Genomic DNA, 23,038 nt, shown 5'->3' on the forward strand with positions numbered 1-23,038 from the left:
AGATAGATCCTTTTCACGTGTTGGTACAGATTTCCTTGTATAGGGCGTTTCATGTAAACAAAATACGGCTTTTTCGCTGCCTTCATATAAAAAGCGTAACGTTTATTTCATATCATTGTTTCAAACAGTAATAGAACAATATCAATGATAGGATTACCTATCTATTTATGATATGTTGATTGGTAAGTTTTGGCGAATTATTTTGTACAAAATTTGTTTAACCCTTTCCTTCCCATGGTAGCACAGATGATCCACAACTGTAGGTACGCAGCTCGCATTTGAACTGGACGCTTTGGATCAACAAAATTTTCTCACCGAATATGCAGGTTGGAATGAAGAATCATCATTGCAAAAAAAAATAAGAAAATCGATTTACCAGGTTTTGCTCGGCAGATTAAAAGCTGCACAAAAGATGTTTTTTTTCGGATTTTAATCATTTTTTTTTATTTTTTGGGGCCGTTCACATACCACGTGAATTTTGAAAAAAAAAACAATTTCAAATCTGTTCACGTGAACATCCAGGGAGCGGGGGGTAGAGGTTTGCCAAATGTCCACGCTTGTCCACGGAAGGGGAGGAGGGGGTCAAAAATATCATTTTTCTGTCCACGTGGTACCTGTTAAGGAGCCAAACTTATTTTGTGTTTTATAAAAATTGATTACTTAGGTCTAGCACTTTTTTTAAGAGGAGAAAAAGGAAGAAAGGGAAATAGAAAATTAAAAAGAGTTATAGACGGAGATCGATAGTTTTTAGAAAAAGATAAATTTCGAACATGTAGTCCAAATCTAGCACAGCTAACACATCCCTCACTGGGACGTTGGGTGGTTTCCCTCGGGCCCCAAGGGAATCTATGAAAGTCGTTCCGGCGACAGGAAGGACCTCACACGACCAAAAAATATGCTTGACAAGTTTTCATAATTATCATCAAATTAAAATACTGCAAGCAGCATCAAATGATGGTTTACACACAAATTTAGTCTTTTAGATTTAGTTTTTAGTTTTTGTTGATCTTTGCTGAGCTAAGAAACGAGTTTGATTTCTTAAAATCATAAGATATCAACGCGAGCAGACTTTTATGGCAAAATAATGCCAAATTTTGCCATCATGCACTGAATGTAAAATTTGGGACATGCAGAACTAGGCTTTTGAAACAAAAGAAAGCTGATTTTGATTCAAAATATTCATTTTTTTTTCAACAGACTTTTTGTTTTATTTAAATCAAATAATTTGGTTTTCGATTAAAAAAATTTTTTTTTTGAAAGAAAGGATTAATTCTTTAAATTAAATAATTTTGGGTTTTGATTTCGAAAAAATTCTTTAATTCTAAGTAAATGATTTAATTGCTTATTTCTTCTTTTTTAACCAAAGAATAATGTTTTTAACTTAAAGAAATAATTTCTTTAAATAAAAATGTCAGCCTTTGATTCAAAAGATGTTTTAATTTGTCATGCAAGAATAGATAACCGAAAAAGCAAATCAAGTTTGGCTGGTCGTGTGAAAATTTAGATCAGAGCTACCTAAATAAGGAGTATTCAGTATGAAGTTTGGTAAATCATTAAGTGTATGTTAATTAAAGAATAAAATTCATTCGTTTATTAATTAAAGAATAATAAGCAAGATTGAATATTTTCTTTAAGTGCTGGCATTTTTTGAAATTTTCCAGGACCAAGGCCGATGGATGGTTTATTCATTATTATTTGAAATTTCTAATAGGAATTCTGACACAACAGAAAATATTTCTTCCAATTCGAATAAATGGAAAATGGTTCAATGAATAAATGCTTTTAAAACTAAATCTAAATTACATTGTGGCAAAAGAAAATAGCTTTGAATCAAATGAAACTGATTTTTTTTATTTCTATGAATCAAAATATTTTCAAACGAAAATTTTTTTGAAACAAAGGAAAATGCATTTGAACCAAAAAAAAAATTATTTATCCCAAAATCAAAGGAAATATTCATTTGTTTTTGCGACACTTTCCTTTGAATTTGAAAAGTGTTTTAAGAGCACAATGATGCCACATTTTGGCTTCCAAAACATCCAAAATTGGGTATCGTTAAAATTTAAAAAAAGTAGAATTGAACTAGTTAAAGTTTTAAAACCATGAAGCTCATAATAGAAGTTCAAATATGTATTCTAATATCAGCTCAGCTACATAAAATTCCTAAATTTAATCTTAAACAAACCTATTTTTAAAACATCTTCATTTACAAAGTTATGAATAGAATAAATCAATGAAAAAACTGTACCCGCGAAAGAGATGAAAGCGCAATCGAGGCGATTAACGTCGATCGCATCTTGTCCAAATCTTAAAATTAGCCCGATAAGCTAACCATTCTAAGAAAAGGAGGAAAGAGAGCTGGAAAGCGCCTCGCTCGATCTTCTAGCTCGTTTTCTTAGCTTTACCTAACAGCACGCTAATCCTTCTACCAATCAACAGCATTAAATCCACACGCTCGATCGAATTATGCTGTAGTAGCAAATCAACATTTCCGAGTCGCACATGTTGTGTGTCTGTCCGTATGTACCTAAGCATTTTGGATTAGAACTTTTGTTTGATTGTGGGTCTTTTAAAAATGGCAGCAGCCCCGCGCAAAGTGATTGTCGACTGCGATGTCGGAACGGATGATGCCTGGGCTCTGCTGCTGTTGTTGAAGTGTGATAAGGTGTTCAATGTAAAGCTGGAAGCTATAACGTGTACCCATGGGAATACAAGTGTCCACCATGCGGCTAGGAATACTTTGCGATTGCTGGATGGCGTAGGACGGCTAGATGTGCCGGTCTACAAGGGAGCAGAAGAACCTCTGTTGACACCGGTTCCGGAGAAGGATAAGCACTTTCACGGTGTGGACGGGTTTGGAGACTTGGATTTTGATACGCCAGACGAAGCGCTGCTACAATCGGAACATGCAGTTAACGAGCTGTATCGGAGGTTGAATGAGCAGCCAGGCGAGATTTCGTTGATTTTTATTGGACCGCTCACGAATTTGGCACTTTGCTTGAAAATGTATCCCGATGTGCGGACAAAAATCAAAGATCTGTTCGTGATGGGCGGCAATCGTCATGGGGTAGGAAACGTTACCAGAGCGGCGGAGTTTAACTTTTGGAGCGATCCCGAGGCGGCACACATTGTTTTTAACAATGTCCAGTGTCCCATAACAGTGGTTCCGTGGGAGACCTGTGTTTCGGAGCACAAGTTTCTGGCCATGGATTGGCGAATGAGCATCGTGGGTCGGAGCACCAATAAGGTGGTACAAATGCTGAACCAGGTAGAGACCAAGTGCTACACCAATTTCGAATGGTGGATGCCGTGCGATGCATTTTTGGTAGCCGTTTTCATCAAACCGGATATTGTGCGCCATGCCGAGAATTTTCACGTGGATATTGAACTGACGGGAAAGCTAACCCGTGGCCAGATGGTACCTGATCATTTGAAGTCCAACAAGGAGAATACTCGCGTAGTGGATAGGATTGATAACGAACAGTTCAAGCTGCTCATGTTGTACGCAGCCGATCATAATGACGTTGAAGCTCAGCTTTCTAGTTTGTAGTTTTATCAGCTAACAACAAATAAAGCACGTTTCTTTTGTAGAAAAAAAAACGCCTCTTATCACTGTACACAAACCTTAAATTTTAAGTTGTAAATCTTGCTGAGTAGCGGTTAACGAATGGTTGGTTAACCACTAGAGATATATGTTTTCTTGTTAGAAGAGCTTCAGGAGAATCAGTCTGGGTATCAGGGTAGTCTGTTTTCGGGTTGCGATTGAGTAACATCGGGTTTAAAGTGATCCTGCCAGAATGGCTTCCTTGCGTAAGGTTATTATCGACGTCGATGTGGGAACGGACGATGCTTGGGCCCTTTTGTTGATGTTGAAATGTGAGAAAAGATTCAACATCAAGGTGGAAGCTATCACGTGCAGCTACGGCAACACTGATTTGGACAATGTCTTGATCAATGTGCATCGTGTTCTGGTTGCCATGAATGGAACGGATGTTCCCGTTTTCAAGGGTGCCAAAGAACCACTAATTACACCGACTCCCAAACGACCTAGATACTTTCACGGCGTAAACGGATTTGGAGATTTGGAGTTGCAACCATTGGGCGACCCGAACGCCATCCAAACAGGTCATGCAGCAACAGAAATTTTCAAATTATTGTCCAATCACCCCAAGGAGATTTCTCTGATAGTTTTAGGACCGCTCACCAATGCGGCCCTCTGTCTAAAAATGTATCCCGAGGTGGCGGACTACTTTGGAAACCTCTTTATCATGGGAGGAAATAAACATGGGGTGGGCAACATTTCAAACTCAGCAGAGTTCAATTTTTGGAGCGACCCCGAAGCGGCACACATTGTTCTGAACAACGCCAAGTCTCCGATTACAATCCTTCCGTGGGAAACGTGCATTACCGAGCACGAACATCTACCACTGCAATGGAGAATGGATGTCGTTGGCAGTTCAACGCAATCGGTGGTGCAAATTTTGAACCAGGTGGAGCGTAAGTGTTACGGTCATCGACGCTTTGGACACCGTGTGATGCGTTTTTGGCAGCGGCTTTCATCGAACCGGAAGTCGTTTCCAGGTCGAGCGAATTTCACGCAAGTGTGGAGCTGGCTGGCAGTCTTACTCGAGGTCAAATGGTTCTTGATCATTCGAAATCGTTGAAACCGAACGTGCGTATCGTGGATGGTTTAGATATTGAGCGCTTCAAATCAATGGTGCTGTATGCTGTTGGACTTGAAAATTAACCACATAAAAAAACATATTTCAACTTCAGCCTCGGCGATCAAACGAATAGGAATAATAATCTTAACTTGACATAAGATAAACTGTGAACAAATACATGTCTACGAAGATACTGCATTCTCTCCCTTTTCCATTCTTTTGACTTACTTATTATAACTTCATTTTATTCCGTCTATGCAAATGTCAATCTTATAATAAAATGAGGTGTTCCACAATTCCCACAATACAAGATCCCTGCCCGAGCAGACGTTTTAACCTAAATCCAAAGCAAACTGAAACCAAAATCAGCAATCAATTCTAAAAGAATAGGCGTTGAATTTCTCCCGATGGCAAAATTAGGTTCGATTTAAGTATCAATATATTAAAATATGATGGCCAAACAATACCAAAATAAAGCATGGACAGCAAAATGATTGCAATTTTTAGTATTCATTCCTCTACGATAGCTAAACAAGACATCATTTAGGCGGAAAATTGAGTTCAAAATGATTGCATGATTTGGTACTCAATTTTCTGTGATGCAACATATAAATTGTGCTTTACTGTAATATTTTACGTACAACTTATAATATACAGGTTCCTTGAAGTTTCTGCATATTTTTCAGGTGATTCAGGTGTTGTTGGTTAAAAAGGTTTCCTATTTCAGGCGACGAAATTTCATCCTCGTCGCCAATTTTTCAGAACTTCCAGCCTCGGTGGTCAAACGAAGAATAATCTTACATTGACAAAAGATAAACTGAAATACTCATGTCTGCTAAAGTACTACAATATTTATCCTGCAAAGAGAAAAAATAACTGAAAATTACTTAAAAATAAACAAATCATTGCTCCTGAAGTTTATTACACTATTTTATTTACAATGTTTAAAATACACTCGAGAAATACGGAATGATAAACAAAACAAATCCATAACTTCTAGAAATTTAGACGAGCTAACTTATTAAGGTGATTTATAATCGGACTTAACTGAAGATGTCGTAAAGCATGCCTGGCTTTAAGATTAGAATTCTTAGAAGATTTTTATATGAGTTCCATTGAAATCTATGGAAATTAGTTGACTTTTGTGCATTGTGAATCAAAAGTAATGTTTTGAAATGTTTTAGTTTGAAGGTGTAGAATTTACAAACTTTTGGAATAAACGAGGCAGAAATCGTTGCCAAATTTAACTCTCTACTTTTGATAAAAGAATTCAACTGAAGTGTTGAACTCCGAACTCACGTTAGCTCGTCTACTCTTCAGTTTCCTCTCTAGAACCATTCTAAAACCGAATATGATTGCCTTTCAGTTCTGTTCCATTGCTTCCTGAGGTGGTTGAGCATCACCATCCGATGGGCCCGGCGGTCTTTTGGCGTTCTCCTCCTGCATGGCCTGCCGGATTTCCCGGTTCGATTGCAGCAGATTCAACAGCTGAGCCTTCAAATCATCGTTCCGCTGCTCGATGGTGTCCAGGGCCAGGTTCAACGAGTCCAGATAGCTGTTGACCGAATCGAAGTCTAAAAACGAAATTGAATTAAACTATCCTAGGGCAATCCGTTTAAATGTGCCTTTGTTAAAACGCTTACCATCCAGTGGAATATCGTAGTCATCCTCGTTTTCCTCTCCGGAAGCATCCTGCTCGTCCTGGCTGCCACTGGCGGAATTGTCATCCGTCGGTGTTGGCTTGATTTTCGGTTCCTTTGGGTTTGGAGTCATCTCGTCTGTTGAAGATTCCAGCTTTGAATACTGTGTGATTGAATGAAAAAAAGCCTTAAATTTTCGCCGTCACCTGACCCGATTCTTTCCTCGCGAATGTTTATATTTTGATTGTACTTACCCCATCCACCAGCTTCGCTGTTTGAGATTGACTTTTCTCCCTTTTTCACTTTTCTCATATTTTCTCGATAAGTCGATAAAGAAGTTTCTTTCGATTGAAAACGCTAATGCGGTTCATGTTACTTCGGCTTTTTATTGTTGCCCACCACCTGGTACCACAGATATTCCCCGTTCGGATTGATCACTACTGCATATGAATTTTCACCGTCGGTGTGAAAATAATTTTCCCGCATCCCAAAGCTTATGGGGCTGTCGGAAAAGCCGTGTACATAAAGGCCTATCCAGAAAGCGCTTTTCTCATTTTCCAAAGCCCTGCAAACCGCCTGATAGACTGATTCAACTTGAACCGTCGTGAAAAACCCTTTCCAATGTATCACTTTGGCCGTCCCCGTCTCGATTCGTTCCCCACAAAAATCGTAGCTATTTAGGTACTCTTCCTGGTCGGTGTCGCAAGACAACGCAAGCATACCCATGTATTCAATTAACTCGTCCCCCGAACAATATTCCTTACCTTCGTCTTGTCTCAGGCTAAACTCCGGTACCTGAAGACTGCACTCCTGATGCACTTTGACCGCGGTAGGCATCAGTTCCACCTGGACTTCGGCCTCGGAAGCAAAGTATTTCGCGACCGAGCTGGGGCATATTGAGCTGCTACCTTCATTGCTTTCGGGTGGTGTCCAGGTTATCCGGAAATCAAACCTACCAAGGTCGTCTGCACCCAGCCGGTCGACAATTCGAGAGTACTCTTTGGTTTCCGGTTGAAGTGCTTTCAAGTCGATTTGGACAACTGAAATGAGATGAAAGCATACGTTTACATTAAACGTTTACAGTTGTTATCCTAAATTTTTTTAGATTAATCTTCCAGACTCATTGTATTCTTTCTTCTTTAGAAGTGTGTCACTTCGAAGTGTGTTCACATCCAGCTTATCCGAGATAAAATTTTTTGCCAGCATGGATTACGGGAATCAGCATAACGAAGTGAAATTTATCAAGTCACGATACGTGTTTCGTAGAATAAGCCCCATTTTATCTTAGGGATATTTTTGTTAACTTTACGACTTGTTCGCCGTCACCGTAGAATTTTATGTCTGATGGTTCGTCATATCCATCATTATTATATGATCCTTTTCAGGATTAGTCGTCCTTTCAAGTGGTCTGTTTAACGTATTGTATTGCTGATTTTTTTTTTGCAATCCTTTGGAGAACACAGAACGCATTACTTTCTTTCCTTTCAATTATTGAAAAACAAATTGAGGAGAAGATGCTAATGTTAAATTATGACTTTCGAAAAAATAATTGTAAATTTTTCAAAAATTCAAATTAATTTTTATTAACACTTAACAAAAAATATGGCATATAAAATCTTGAAGCAACCCTCATTCCTGTGGGGCATATTTACGAAGCGGTTCGGTCATTACGGCTATGTTCTTCTCCCTTAACATTTGCCGCAGCTGAACTATCTCGTAGGGCCGAACCAGTTTCCAGCATTCGATTTCGTTCAACAGTGTCAACTTGGGACAGTTCTCTATAAACCGATAGGCCGTTTCAATGGTCAAATCATCCGAGTGTATAATTCGGATGTCCTCCAGATGCTGAAAGGTGTTCCGGAGAAAGATTCTCTCGAACATTTCGTCACTCGTGTAGGTTTGCGTTCCCAATTGTAGAAACTTGAGCTTGAGTGCCGTTACCAGAATAAATTCCAGATGCTGGAAACGACATTCGCTGACGAAGAACAGCCTTTCCAGATTCATAAAGGGTGGAATGGCATAACGCCTGGTGTACATGGACGTGGATGGGATCATAACGCAATTGTACAGCGACAAAGTTTTTAAATCCGGACAGTACTGGCTGATGTAGACCAGTGCGTTCATGTCTATTTGTTCCACGTGCTCCAGATGAAGATGGGTAAGATTACATCCTTTAACTTCTAACACATCACGCACTTGGTCGGCAAAAAAGTCACAAGAAAGTAGGTAGAGCTCGGTCAGATTATTCAGTGCAATAACAGCCATCAAATCCAGCAGCAACATATTGTGGAAGATGGACACGTGATACACGTCGGGACACATTTCGGACAGCAGTTGAATATGACGAGTCGTAGCAAAACGTGTCTCAAATTTTTGTAGCTTCAAAAAACTTATTTGCGGGTAGTTTTGGTCGATAAACTCTAGGCAGCGTCCGATTTCATCGTAACGTCCGATGTCAACGAGATTTTTAGCTTTAACCAACAGTTCTATCATACCGGAAATTGTCACCTGAGTACGTAACAAGTTAACGACTCTCAAATGCTTGAGTTTTGTCAATATTGGTATGCTATCGTTTGTAACATACTTTGAGTTTGAGAAATCCACATACTGCAACAACGGACAGCAATTGACCAATTTGAATAGGATTGTATCGGTGCAGTCGTAATTTAACGTTAAACCGGTTAGATTTCTCATCGTTGCCAGTCCTGACGTGATGGTGTCCTGCATATCGTGTGTTTTCCATCCTCCGCTCATGGACCCTAAGCTGAGATAACGCAGACCCTTCAGATCCGACATTTTATTGTAAAATACGTGTCGCATCATCTTTGGCATTTCGTCTATCTTCAAGCTCCGTAGTTTCCTAGACAGCAGAACTTCACTCATCGCAATGGCCACATTCACCTGGCAGAGAAATCGCGCCATCGACGCTCGAATATCCTGAGCCTGCTTGACCCGCTCAATCAAGTCCGATATCTGACTGATTAGTTCGGCTCCCATCTCATCGAACAGATGCGTCGGTATGCAGTGATCATACTGATCTCGCAGCTCGAAAACGACAGCCTTGAGAAAGCGCTGCGCTTCGTTGCTATCACGTTTTGTAAGGTGCAGCATTATGGGCATGAGCAGTTCGGCAATGTGACAAAGCCATACGGAACTTTGTTTCAGAGCCAACATCTCCAGCCTTGTGGGTTGACCAAGTCGAGGCATTTTTACGTTGAGGTGCACGATGAACTACGGAACGGCATAACGCTATTAGAAACGAGTTCTTAACTGCCTATTTTCTGACGGGGAAATGTATTTGCCAAAATTCAAATGTCAGTTTATGACAACAACACCCTAACATGGTTTGAAATTTCCCCATCAGAGACGTTTTGTTTAGTTGATTTTTTTTTATTTAAATTACGGTAGCTTTAATGTTACATGTAACTGCGGCATAAAATCAAGCGAATTCAATTAGTTAGGAGAGATTACTAAACAATACAATAACTTGATACATTGTATGACCAGACGACGCTTTTCCCCATTAATGAGCGTTAACGAAAGAGTGAAAAAAACTAACTCACCGTACTTGCTACGTCTTTTCCGAGCAAACTGCGACAGCTGCCCCTCGAGACCTAATGTCTGGTAGGTTTCCTTGTTAAGGTGCAGCACAAGTATTCCCCCGGGCGTTACCGCCACACAGTCGTCTACGTCTAACCGGGTCCGGAAAGATACGGCGTAGAAGGATCCTGTAAAAAGTGTGGTGAAAATTTTAACACTTTACATTTTTAATTGGTCAAATAAGAAATATCATTTTACCTCGTTTAAGGAATCCCTCGACGAAGGGTCTTCTCACCAGCGCCTGCAGCGACAGGTTCCGCACCAGATAATGATCGCTGTCGGCCAAGATCGACTCCAGCGGCTTCGGAATTTCGCTACAGTCCGGCAGAACGACGGTGATCTGATGGTGAAATTTTTCCGAATGACGAAAACCACCACCCAAACGTCGTGAAAAGCGTGGAAAAAAGAACAACCTTATGAGAATATCTCTTAAATTAACGCGATCGCGCGCATGTGTCTGTCTACCGAAATAGGCCCAAAGAGACGATGAAGGATGAAACTGATGTTGCGCAATGGGAATGACGCTTACTACTCTTGACCAGATTGATATGTTCTGAGACTGTTAATCGGTATCGGATATCGCTGTTTTGATTTTCATTTGTTTGGCATCAAAATTCAATTCAATAGGAACGTTTAAGAAAATGAAGTAAACTAAACTTATAAGCCTTTGAATTTGTTATGAGTACCAGCTATTAGAGAAAATACCACAATATGGTAAATTCCGGAGAAAATTAACATAGCTTCAATATTAATATCTTATTGTGTAAAATGAATAATAGGTGCTGCTACCCTGGCTTGTGATATATTGCGATTTTCTCGACTTTAGGTTCCGACTTACAAAAGGTTACAAATTATTCATTACACATTCGAGAAAACATGAAACCACAAAAAATAATAATAGATCTCTCGATTTTTTAAGTAGCAAATTTAAAATACATTTCCTTACCAGTTGATTGAAAGGATGCGAGTGGATTCCATTCCGGATAGGATCTTTTCTGTTCGATTCATGTTCCTTGAGGTTAAGGAAGCCCGTTTTTTGGTTTATTTCGTGAGACGGCGCCGACAATCGCCACACCTCAGGGCACAGCATAATGAAGCTTCTTATTTTTTGATATTTAATTGATTTAAAAAAAAACGAGTTAAGGAAAACAGGCACCGGCACATTTTCGTTGTAAACAAGCGCGTGCACGTTAACAAATTTGTTAAAACTAGACTAATTTTTGAATAAGACAGAGTAGTGGAAATCCAGAAAGTATCGATTTGGTATCGATTAATATATCGAGCACTCACTCGGAAAATGAGAAAAGGGAGACAAAAATAAACAACACGCTGGGCCACATTAAACCATAAATGTTTGAAAAATAACCATAATGGCAGTTTTGTGGGTTAAGTCATTTTATGAGTTTTCAGCGAAAACTCATAAAATGAGATTTCTCGGAGAACTTGGATTATGGTTATTTTTCAACCGTTTGCCTAAATTGGATAATGGTTATTAAATAACCGTTTTCCGAACAAGAAAAACTGTTTGGTATTGAAAAGAAGTTTTCGAAAAGAATTTTAATATCAAAAATCAATACCATCATATTTATATTTTTCTTTTTTCTATGCTTGGGATACATTATAAATACCGAGACGTCTCTGTTTGCATTCCGTATCAAATTATTGACTTTTTAGAGATGCGGAATTGAGAGTATTTGGAACAACAGTTCCGGATCAATTGTACGGCGGAACTTCCTTCCAACAGGTGTCGTCGCTCAGTACCTATGGGGGATAGAAAAAAATTAATGTTTTGGCCATATGCTATGGAAGCAACTTTAAAATTACGACCCACATCCGGATTTCGCTTTTCCATATTTGGGTCAGCATATCATCGCTTTTTCCTTGGCTATATAGACATTTTTATAGACACCTGGTCGATCCGCTAACCTAGAAACGGAAACAAATTTGGAATCTGAAATCATTTTTTTTATTACCGGTGGCAGTACTCACACATGTTCCTATGCCGCTTATTTCCTTTTCGAATGTTCTTGACCAGTTCTACGATCGCAATTAGTTCCCAGATAGTGGAGGAACAAAATGAATCCGATGCGGAACAAAACTGTAAACACTAGCACTCGCACCGACAACTTTTCTTCTATGTTTTCGTTTAGGTTTACGGTTGAATTTTAACCATTATTTTGGTTTTGAATCTGAACTTCAGAAACGGTTGAAATTCAAACATTCATCTTGATTGAAAAATAACAAATATTGGAGTTTTTCTAGAAATCCCAGAAAATGTTTTAATAAAAGTCATTTTTGGTTATAAAAATATGAGCGTGAACACACGCTTGATTCTGACATTCTGAAGGGAGCCACTTACCAGGCGCTCAAATCGTGGGTGTCCACAATACCAAGTGTCTCTAAAGTGGAACGTAGTGAAGCTTCTTTTAACACGCGACGCGAGATTTGGGAAAATATAGTTTTTTTGATTTTTATATAGTGTGCTGACAGTTTCTTCAATTTTAGATAATAATATTAAATAGAGAAAAAGAGAAATAGAGAAGTAGTATTATCAAATAGCATTAAGAATTAGTTTTTAGTGACATAGAGAAAAATTTCGTTTAAAGTAAGGTAAGTTTAAGTTTTTATTAATGTTTCTTTAAAATGGACGATACCACGAAAAAAAGACCTCCAAATGACCCACCGGACAAGGACGAGACGGACCAATTGCCTGACATTCCTTCGACTGATGAGGACATGGACGAGGAGACATTTCATGGTTTTCCGGAAAATCTAAATCCGACGCCATCGGAACTTTCTCGAAAACGTACAATGGAAAAAATCGAAAACGCCAACAAAAAAACCAAGCCGGATAACACACAAACACCAACAGAAAACGAAAACACAGATACACAAATCGAGGAAAACTCACTAACATCAAACGAAAAAAACAAACAAATCACATTATCAGACACAACACATAACACTAGATCGCAAACCAAAAAGGTAAATAATTACACAGATGATACAAACACCCCCGCAAGTAGCAGTGCTGCCAAAAAAGAAATTTGGATCAAAAACGATTCATATAATGTGATTTTCTTAGAACCAATTTCTACCAAAAACGAGGACAAGCTTCTAGAACCTATGGAAGTAGGGAAATTTTTATTTGAGCTAAAATTGAACCAATTTGCCGAAATCAAAAGGGCAGGCCAGTTTAGATATAAATTAACTTACAAAAAACCACAGGACTCTGAAAAAATTCTAAATGCGACACAAATTTTAAAATCAAATAACTATATAGCCTTTATTCCTAAAATCTTTAAAGAAACAATTGGAGTAATCAAAGAAATACCAATATCAATTTCTGAAGATGAAATTTTCAGATATGCTCTCTCGGAAAAGAAAATACTAAAAGCGGAAAGAATTAAAAGAAAAGATGGTAATAAATTGATAGATACAAGATCAGTAAAAATTACTTTTGAAGGGCCTGAACTCCCAAGGACCTTGCAAATTTTCGGAGTTTTTACGAACCCTGAAATGTATGTGTACCCAGTAAGAATTTGCCAAAACTGCTGGCGCTTTGGACACAAAGCGACAGCATGTAACGGAAAGAAAAATTGCAATCACTGTGGTTTGTTACTAAATGATGACCACAAAGATTGTTCGAATAATAAACCAAAATGTATTAACTGTAAAGGAGATCATCTCTCCAATTTTAAAGATTGTCCTGAACGAGCCAGGAGACAAAGTATAAACAAATCAATGGTTCTCAATAAATTGACATTTGCGGAAGCTAAGGGATTATACCCAAAAACACAAAATCGTTTTTCGGCATTAGAATCACATGAAGAATTTCCGACACTGGAACCTCCAATATTAAAAAATACAGGTTACAGACCAACCCAACAACAAAAAGTATTACAATACAATAATATAATAAACAGTTACAAAAAAACAAACAAAAACGAACAAAAAACGAAGATAAATTCAAAACAACTTGTAATAGGGGAACCTATCACGATTAAAGAAAAACCAATAGAATACAATCCTCATAGAACCACAGAAAATGAAAAAACGAACATCGAGTATATACAAGCATTAACAAAACAAATTATGAGTATTTTTACAAAAAATAACAATGAAAACAAGACTTCTGAAATAACATCTGACCTAATAGAAATTGAAATAGGCTCTACTATAAATGAGGCTATTGAAAAACTAACAAAAACAACATAAACAAATAAAACAAGAGCTCTTATAACTCAGATAGAAACATTACTCAAATAGTCAACACAACAAGTATAAAATATAACGTCATGGATAATTTCAAATTCAACTTAAAAATATCACAATTGAACATTAGGAGCTTAAGAGCAATTCACAAAAGAGAAGCAATTAAACATTATATCAAGCAAAATGATATACACATATTTCTGCTTCAAGAAATCTGGATAAAACAAACCGAACAATATAAATTTGATAATTATAAAATCATTAAAAAATGTAGACCTGAAGGGTATGGAGGGGTATGCATTCTTGTCCACCCTACTCTAATTTTTGAAGAAATAAATATTCCGAATGTAGATTTGGAAATGATTGCAATTAAAATTAAAAACATAAAAACCCCAATCATTTTTATATCGATATATATAGCACCAAACGAAAACCTTCATAGTATAAAACAGCCTTTGAAAAATCTTTTTGATTTCATACAAAATAATAGATCACCAGTATTACTTGGGGGTGATCTAAATGCACACCATCCCATATGGGATAACGTCTCCAATAAAAAAGACAGTAGAGGGGAATATATTTGCGACCTTTTAGATAATAATGACCTTATATTCTTAAACACAGGGGGTGCCACTACATGGCCAGAACTAAATCAAACACCTGCAGCTTTAGATTTAACATTGACAACACCGGAATTAGCAGGTAAAGTAAATTGGAACATAAGTGATAAAGACTTAGGATCAGATCATAAACTTATCGAATGTGAAATATTTAATTACAATAAATTTGATATAAACGCTACAATTGAATTAGTAAACAAAGCAAAAGCAATACAAAAACTAAATGAAATAGAATGTAAGGAAATAGTAGATGTCAATGACTTAGATGAAAAAATAGAGAAAGCAATTCATAGTGCAAGTTACATAATAAATCCAAATCACAATAAGAAAATTAAACCTTACTGGAACGAAAACTTAAAAAATCTTTACAAAATTAAAAATAAAAAACACATTGAATTTAGAAAAAACCTCACTTTAGAGAATAAAAAAGAATTTAAAACTGCAGAATACAAATTTAAAAAAGCGCTAAATAAAGCAATTAAGGAATATCGAACAAACATGTTAGAACAAATAAATGAAGATACAAATGTAGTTCAAATGTGGCAAATTGTTTAAAAAATTGAAGGAAACTATAAAAATAAGGAAAATTTAGAATTAATATCAAATGAAAATCTCGCCAATAAGTTCATGGAATTAAATTTTCAAAAAAGAAATATTCCGGAATTTGTATCAAACAATTATGAAGTATCTCAGGAAAAATATTCTGGAAATATTCCCATCAATAATATGATAAAAATTCTGAAAGGGAAAAAAGATAGATCAGCTCCAGGAGAGAACAAATTATCCTATTACATGTTAAAAAATATTAAAACGGATCTACAAATAAAAATATTAGAAATCACAAATAAAGTCTGGATGACTGGAATCATTCCGGAAAAATGGCTAAATATAAAAATAATCCCGATCTGCAAACCAAACAAAGACAAAACCCTAGAATCATCATATAGACCCATAGCGCTAATAAACACAAACCTGAAAATTATTAACTGTGAATTAAAAAATAGAATTCAAAAATTTATAGATGAAAATAATCTTATGCCAAATCATTCATATGGTTTCAGAGCTAATTTTTCATCAATCGACTGTATTAACAATCTCAACTCGATAGTAACAGAAGCGAAAAGAAATAAAATGAAAACTATTTCTGTCTTTATTGACTTAACCAAGGCGTTTGATTCAGTAGAAGTTAACATCCTTTTTGAAATATTAGATAAAATGAAATTTCCGAATAAAATTTTGAATTGGCTGGAACAGTATCTAACTAAAAGAAAAGTATCACTCCAACTAACTGACAAATTCATCTCAAAAGATAATAACCAAGGTTTACCACAAGGTTGCCCCTTGTCACCAACATTATTTAATATGTACACGAGACAACTACATAATAACAACTTAGAAAATATCAGCTTATTACAATTTGCGGACGATTTCGTTCTAACTGTATCAGGAGAATCGATTCAAGAGGCAGAAGAAAAATGTAACATAGCAATTGATGAATTAGTTGAACAGCTAAAAATATTGAAAATTGAAATAAATGCTGAAAAAACAGCAGCTATCTTGTATAATAGGAAAATCAATGACAAGATTGAAGTAAAGATAAAAAATACGATTATAAAACAAGTCGAAAAACATAAATACTTAGGATACATTATCGATGAAAAACTAAACCATAAAAGTCATATTAACCATCTAAATCAAAAAATAAAAAAAAGACTGAATGTCATGAAAGTTATTTGTAAGAGGAAGAATGGAGCAAATCCAAAAACAGCTTTAAAAATAAACAAAGCAATAATAAGATCCCAAATCGATTATGGGATTACTTTGTATGGTATCACAGCAAAATCAAATTTAAATAAACTCAATACAACATTTAATGACTCTTTAAGAACATCACTAAGGCTATTGAAGTCGACACCCATCAACGTCCTCTATGCTGAAGCAGGCGAGATGCCTATAAAAATTAGAGCGAAATGGCTAGCAACAAAAGAAGTTATTAAAGCCTTTAATAATCAAAAACCTATAACCGATATAATAGAAAAATTTTTGGAAATCGAGGTACTTCCAAAACAATATACACTTTTAGAACTTACATGCTTCTCGCAAAAAAGCATTATAAATCAAACGGATACGATTAAAAATCAGGAAGAAATTATTCTATGTGAGAAATCACTGGAAATAGAAGAGAAAATCGAAAACCTGAACAAAAAAGAAAAAAATAAGAGAAAAATCAAAGAAAAGGTAGAAGATATAATGAAGATAAAATACGAAAATTACGAAAAAGTATTCACGGACGGATCAAAAACAGAAAAGAACTGTGGAATAGGAATTTATTTTGAATCAAGTGAAGAGAAAATATGCCATCAAGTAAATAAAAACCTATCTATTATGAACGTTGAATTACTAGCCATTAGTGTTGCAATAGATACAATAATGTCTAAAAACGAAACAAATTTTGTTATATACTCAGATTCAAAATCTGGATTAATAACGCTGAAAAACAGAAAATGGAAAGATAATTTTATAGTACAAGAATTACTAAATAAAATACAGAATTCAAACAAAAATATTAAAATGCAATGGGTCCCTGGACATGCAGGAGTTTTAGGCAACGAAATTGCAGATGAACTCTCAAAAAAAGGCTGTGAAAATCTAGAAATCTTTGATACAAAAATACCTATAAACGATTCAATCCACCTAGCTAAAACAGAATTTATTAAACACTGGCAGGAAGAATACAAATATATCTCTACACAAAAAGGCAAACTGCACTTTAAAATATACAAGAAACCAACACTAAAACCTTGGTTCGTTAACATGAATCTCAACACACAACAAGCAATCACAATAGGAAGACTAAGAACATTTCACACTATAACTAAAGAAAAACTGTACAAATGGAAACTAATAGAAGACGACAAATGTGAAATATGCGGAACTACAGAAAATATTGACCATCTACTTTTTAAATGCTACAAATATACTATATCTCGAAACAACTTTCCTTGCCTTATTTTAAACGACAACATAGAAACACTACTTTTAAACTCCAAAGAAAAAACGTACAAAGCAATATCAAAGTTTTTGGAACAAAACAAAATCCAGATTTAATTAAAAATATTATAATACTACAATCTTTTCCTTTTTCGTAAAAGAGTCAAACAATAAATTCATAAACTGTCAGAGCACTAATTAAAAATTACAACAACTATAGTCGATCGAATTAGTAGACTAAAGAGGCACTTGAGCCCACAGTACAGAAGCTTCACGGTTTCACAAAATCGACAAGACTTGGCAACATAGTCTGTAAAGCCAAAATACACAGACTGGCCATAAGCAGAAAGAGAAGAAGAAGAAGAAATCGTGGGTGTCAAATTTCCTCGTAAAAATTGTAAACAGTGGCGGATCGAATTTGTACGGAATTCATTTTCTCAAATAAAAGGCTCGTTCGCGATGGAACCGGACCAACTGTCGGACTGTTTCACCTGCAAGCGCCGGACCGACAACTTCCTGTCGATTTGCGACGATTCCAACACGACATCCATCGACCGGATTCTGGAGCGACACTTTTGGTTTCCGGTAAGGCTCTATCGAATAGTTCAGTTAAAATTTTTCCTATGTTTAATTTGTATAAACAAATAATTAACCCATTATTTTAAACGTTGTCTTATAAAATTGCTATACAAACACCTTTCGTGAAAACTACTTTTATTTCACTTTTAGAGGAATCAGTTTGAGGCAGCCGTCCTCTGCACTAGCTGCTGGGAACGGATTGAAGATTTTCACATATTCTACTGCGAAGTGGCCGATGTACATCAGAGTGATATATTGGGCCAAAGTTTGCCGATCAAAGAAGAGGGCAGCAATGAAACGACAGATGTAAAAACGACCACAACAACTCGTGACTGGAAGCAAACACTTCCATTACAGGATGAGGTGCAAAGCCCCAAAAGACCAATTTTATCGGAATCGGTTCAAGTTAAGCTCGAGGTAGTAGATGAGACAACTCAGTCGGCTACAGCAAATGTAATGATTGAGGAAGTTACCGTTTTGAAAAAGCGTTCAGATGACGAAAGTTCGGAAACTGAAAGTGAAGAAGAATCCGAAGAGGAATCGAGCATATCTATTGCTTCTCGACGGCGGGCTATGAAAAGAGTAGCCAAACAAACGAAGCGCAAGCAAACGACAAAGTCCAAACCCCTAATGAAAAGAGGCGCGTTGAAGGACGCCCTCATCAAGAAGCATTTCAAGCAGCTGCAGTGCGACCGATGCGAAAGGTCGTTTGAAACGTTCACCGAACTGGACAACCATAGCCAGGAAGAACACGAATCTGCCCCAACTGTGATGTGTTGTAATCGACCTCACAACAGGCAAAACAGTTTGTATCACCATCTCAGGCAACACAACACGGTTTACAAGTTTCATTGCTCCGAATGTAACCGAAGTTTTAAAAATGTCGATGGATTCAATATGCACAATGTGTTGAATCACACTGCGGAAGAGGATAAACGATTCCGTTGCCATTTGTGCGATCGTGCCTTTGCAACGGAAACATTCCTCACAAGCCATTTGAACTGGCACGCTACAGTGCAGGTGAAAAATATCGTTTGCGAGAAGTGCAACAAATAGTAAGTATGAGTTTATGTTAGAATTGAGGGAAGTCAAACATAATATGTTTGAAATATTTTCAGCTTCTCCCATACGAAAATGTTAGAGCTTCACATGACCTCCCAGCATCCGGAAACGGTTCCGATTGAGGAAAACTCGATGGAACTATCGTTCCCAAATACAAATGCCGTGCTTGATGAGGTCATTGCTTCGGAGGCCTATAAAATGGAAACTGATGTGGAGATGCCAACAACAGAAACGACCACTAGGAAACCTTCAGAACCAGCCAAATCGAAACGTAGAGGCCCAGAAGACATAGCCAAGGAAGACGAACTTATTCTCCAGTATTGTACATTGAGCTGCGAAACGTGCGCATTCAGCACCGACACATACAACAAGCTGGATCAACACTACCGGGTCAAGCACGGTAAACGGGGCTACGCAACCTGCTGTACCCGAAAGTTTGCCAAAAAGAGCCGGCTCTACGAGCACGCGTGCGTCCATGCCGATCCGCAGCACTTTAAGTGCGAAGTTTGTGCGAAAACTTTCCAGAACAGTTTCGGCCTTGCCAATCACATGATGTGGAAACACACTCCGGATTCGGAGAAACCGTTCGGGTGCGACATCTGTGGGCATCGCTTTTGGAAGGATTATTTGCTGAAGCAACACATGGAGTACCATTTGGCATTAGAAGAGAAAAAATTCGCCTGTAGTCAGTGCGATAAATTGTAAGTAAAAATTAGGCGCCTTTTCAAAGTAACACGTTGTTTAAAAAAAACCATTTCAGCTTCGGAAACAAACTGCTGCTTAAATCACACGAACAATCGGTGCACGGAACCAGTGCCAGCTGGGTGTGTGATGTGTGTGCGAAAGGATTCTCGATGAAGTCCCAGTTGGAGTTCCATCGGTTGCAGCATACCCAGGAGGGTCGTGCCAAACTTAAGTCACAATGTAAGCACTGTAAAATTTGGATGAAGAACATTCGAAGTCTGCGGGCCCATTTGCGCCGCTGTAATGCAGATCCGATCAGTTGTGACATTTGCGGTAAGGAGTGTGCAAACAGGCTTGCGCTGAACAGCCACCGGAAATTCGTACACGATAACGCCCAAACGTATGCATGCTCGTTCTGTGCGAAACCATTTAAACGTTTGCTTCGGTTGAAGGTAAGATTTGTTTGATAAGGCTCGAGTAAAAGTTCTTCAAACGTTTGTTTTATCTTAAGGAACACGAGGCTGGACATACCGGTGATATGCTGTACAAATGCGAATACTGTCCGAGGACTTGTAATTCGAGCTCCAACATGTACACCCACAAGAAGGTAGCACATCCGGAGCAGTGGGCGGCCAAGATGGCTAACAGATATGAACAACGGACAAATTGAGTTTGCTCTGTGGTTCAGTTTATATGGTAAGGTACCACAGTTTTTTTTATGTTAAATTAGATTCAGATTGTTTTTTTTTTTGGTTATTTAAAATGATCATTTACACTTATTTCTATTTGTTAACGTAAACAGTTTTGTCTAAATGTTTCTTAATATTTTTGAATACCCCACAACTTTTCTATTTCTAGTCGAAGAAACAGTATTTGTTTCTACGACGTGTATACATTTTGTTTAAAGTTAAAAAAAAACTGTTAAATAACAATATTCTCTCCCCTCTACTTTTAGAAAAAAAAATCGAATATTAAATAATATATTTCCAAACATTCTAAGCATTTGATATTGTTTGAGTAAAAGATGACATCTAATGGACTGGATACTGGGTTTATCATTTTCAAGAATGTAGTGTGTTTTCCGTTGAGAGATTGGTTTACTGGCAGCCCGGCGGGGCGAGCTGTCAGTTTGTGCGTTCGTATGATTGCGTTTCCGTCAAATATGAATGTATGTGTGTGTGAGTGAGAAAAGAGGCCTTTGTGTGAAAAAACAAGAACGAACAAGTCAATTGTAATCTAACCGTCGAATAAAGCAGTCGCTTGAAACCCGCGTGTTTTATTTTCCCATCCGATTCTACAACGTCAGAAGTGGGATTCGTTCGGTGCTGCAGTAAAAATGGCCGCGCTCAGGATTCAACAAATGACAAAACAAATAGCGGATTTGCGTCGGGAGCTGGCTGAAACTCAGTTTCTATTTCAACAAGCCGAGTTCCAGGACCTGAAATGCCTCGTTTCACCGTTCACGGGAAGCAACATATGCGTCCCCGAGAGATGGTTGGATGATTTCGAACGTGCTTGTGATTCCGTCGGAGGAAATTCCGAATTCCGCCTGAAATGCGTACGCCGATTGATGCAGCCGGACACCGAAGCAGGGTGGTTCTTACGACTCGACCGTTCCGCTACTTACGAGGAATTCCGTGCTAGTTTCCTGGAAAATTTTGGCCACACCTATACGGCAGCAGAAACCATCGCACTACTCAAGAAAACCACATTCGCCAGCAGCAAGACGTCGGTGTTGGGATACATTTTCAAGATGGAGGAAATTGCTTTGCTCACCAACATTGAAGAGGCTCAAACCGTTCTGTTCATCATCGATGGGTTCCGGGATCGTTCCGCAGATATTACGGTTCTGTATCCGGCCAAGGACCTGGCACAACTCAAGCAACTGTCTCGACGGTACGCAAAACTCCGGGAAATACGTTCCAGTTCCGCCACCATCCCGATCTCAAGAAGCGAGACAACGAAAATCGAAAGTGGTTCCGAATCAAAATTGCGCTGCTACAACTGTTCCGAGAAGGGTCACATTTCCGCTCGGTGCTCAAAACCTGGTCGAGCACTGAGATCCCGTTTCCGCTGTGGTTCCGATAAACACGTCACCAAGGATTGCCAAACAAAAGCGCCAACCAACAAGGATCGAGTGGCGCTTGTGGATGACTTCAGTCGCAGGAGGCCGCCAGACGTCAGCAACCAGCCCATCGCAGCTCTCACCGAAGTGAATCTGGTAAGTGTTGCTTTCCTTTCTGGCAAAAGAGTGCATTCAGTTAGAAGTTTCCTTTCGCTTTTTGATACGGGTAGTCCAATCAATTTGATTAAAAGGTCAGCCGTTCCTAGTGAGTTAGTTTTAGGAGATAAGAAGTTTTCCGGATTCCGAAGTGTAGGTGGTTTTCCGTTGTGTGCTTACGCTATTGTTCCGGCTCGTGTTACTTTTTCCGCTCATTCCGAAAAAATTAAGTTTTACGTTGTCCCTGATCATTTTATGGTGCATCCTCTTTTGCTAGGCCGAGAATTTTTGAAGGCTTTTGGTATAATTTTGTATAATACACGATCGAATCAATACAAGATAGAAGTGAAAAACCAAAGTGAAATTCAAATATCCGATAGCTTGTTACATTGTGTGTACGATTTGTTCCGAAGTGACGATACGGGTACGTTGAGGAATTGTTCCGTTTGTTCGGCATATTTACGGTTAAATAATGTGAACAACTTGGTCGTTGATGTTCCCGACATTTTCGCAATTGAGGCCGAGGATCAAATCACTATTAATCCGAAATTGAAATTAGATACTCAACATGTGCTTATGAAAGTGATCAAAGATAATTATTTGGATCTCAAAAATATTCCGGAAAGGCATCACTCTTATGAAATGAGGTTAAAATTGACTTCCGATATTCCCATTAGTTATGGTCCGCGGCGACTTTCTTATGCTGATAAAGTTGAGGTGGATAAAATTGTTGATGGGTTATTGTCTGCTGGTATAATCCGG

At 37.8% G+C, this 23,038-nt stretch overlaps 5 protein-coding genes across 6 annotated transcripts; 3 read left to right on the plus strand and 2 right to left on the minus strand.

Moving 5' to 3' along the window:
- The first annotated feature begins 2,123 nt into the window (after positions 1-2,123).
- On the plus strand, positions 2,124-3,570 carry LOC129755581 (nucleoside hydrolase-like). Its single transcript, XM_055752148.1, has one exon. It carries the CDS (start codon positions 2,576-2,578, stop codon positions 3,548-3,550), a length of 975 nt encoding a protein of 324 aa, XP_055608123.1. The 5' UTR covers positions 2,124-2,575; the 3' UTR covers positions 3,551-3,570.
- Positions 3,571-3,779: 209 nt separating this feature from the next.
- LOC129755588 (nucleoside hydrolase-like) lies at positions 3,780-5,256 on the plus strand. The gene is given in 2 exon segments (XM_055752161.1): positions 3,780-4,506; positions 4,509-5,256. Coding segments are annotated over 2 exon segments (948 nt in total). The 5' UTR covers positions 3,780-3,797; the 3' UTR covers positions 4,748-5,256.
- A 291-nt stretch (positions 5,257-5,547) lies between these two features.
- LOC129755608 (UPF0184 protein AAEL002161) lies at positions 5,548-6,550 on the minus strand. The gene is made up of 2 exons (XM_055752192.1): positions 6,308-6,550; positions 5,548-6,238 (listed from the first exon to the last, which is right to left on the minus strand). Exons 1-2 carry the CDS (start codon positions 6,435-6,437, stop codon positions 6,027-6,029), a joined length of 342 nt encoding a protein of 113 aa, XP_055608167.1. The 5' UTR covers positions 6,438-6,550; the 3' UTR covers positions 5,548-6,026.
- A 120-nt stretch (positions 6,551-6,670) lies between these two features.
- On the minus strand, positions 6,671-11,100 carry LOC129755539 (ribonuclease P protein subunit p40-like). 2 transcript variants are annotated; one of them, XM_055752096.1, is made up of 4 exons: positions 10,851-11,100; positions 10,103-10,244; positions 9,868-10,032; positions 6,671-7,344 (listed from the first exon to the last, which is right to left on the minus strand). In XM_055752096.1, the coding sequence occupies exons 1-4, from the start codon at positions 10,992-10,994 to the stop codon at positions 6,677-6,679; spliced, it is 1,119 nt and encodes a 372-aa protein (XP_055608071.1). In that variant the 5' UTR covers positions 10,995-11,100; the 3' UTR covers positions 6,671-6,676. The 2 variants fall into 2 exon arrangements, with proteins under 2 accessions (XP_055608071.1, XP_055608064.1); XM_055752089.1 differs by lacking the exons at positions 6,671-7,344; positions 10,103-10,244; positions 10,851-11,100 and adding an exon at positions 7,861-9,535 and having other exon boundaries at positions 9,868-10,008.
- Positions 11,101-18,101: 7,001 nt separating this feature from the next.
- Positions 18,102-20,995, plus strand: LOC129755499 (transcription factor grauzone-like). The gene is made up of 5 exons (XM_055752028.1): positions 18,102-18,315; positions 18,460-19,364; positions 19,428-20,072; positions 20,132-20,507; positions 20,567-20,995. The coding sequence occupies exons 1-5, from the start codon at positions 18,190-18,192 to the stop codon at positions 20,723-20,725; spliced, it is 2,211 nt and encodes a 736-aa protein (XP_055608003.1). The 5' UTR covers positions 18,102-18,189; the 3' UTR covers positions 20,726-20,995.
- The last annotated feature ends 2,043 nt before the right edge of the window (positions 20,996-23,038 follow it).

The sequence above is a fragment of the Uranotaenia lowii genome, chromosome 1 (assembly GCF_029784155.1).
Source record: "Uranotaenia lowii strain MFRU-FL chromosome 1, ASM2978415v1, whole genome shotgun sequence".
In the NCBI taxonomy this organism is placed as follows: domain Eukaryota; kingdom Metazoa; phylum Arthropoda; class Insecta; order Diptera; family Culicidae; genus Uranotaenia; species Uranotaenia lowii.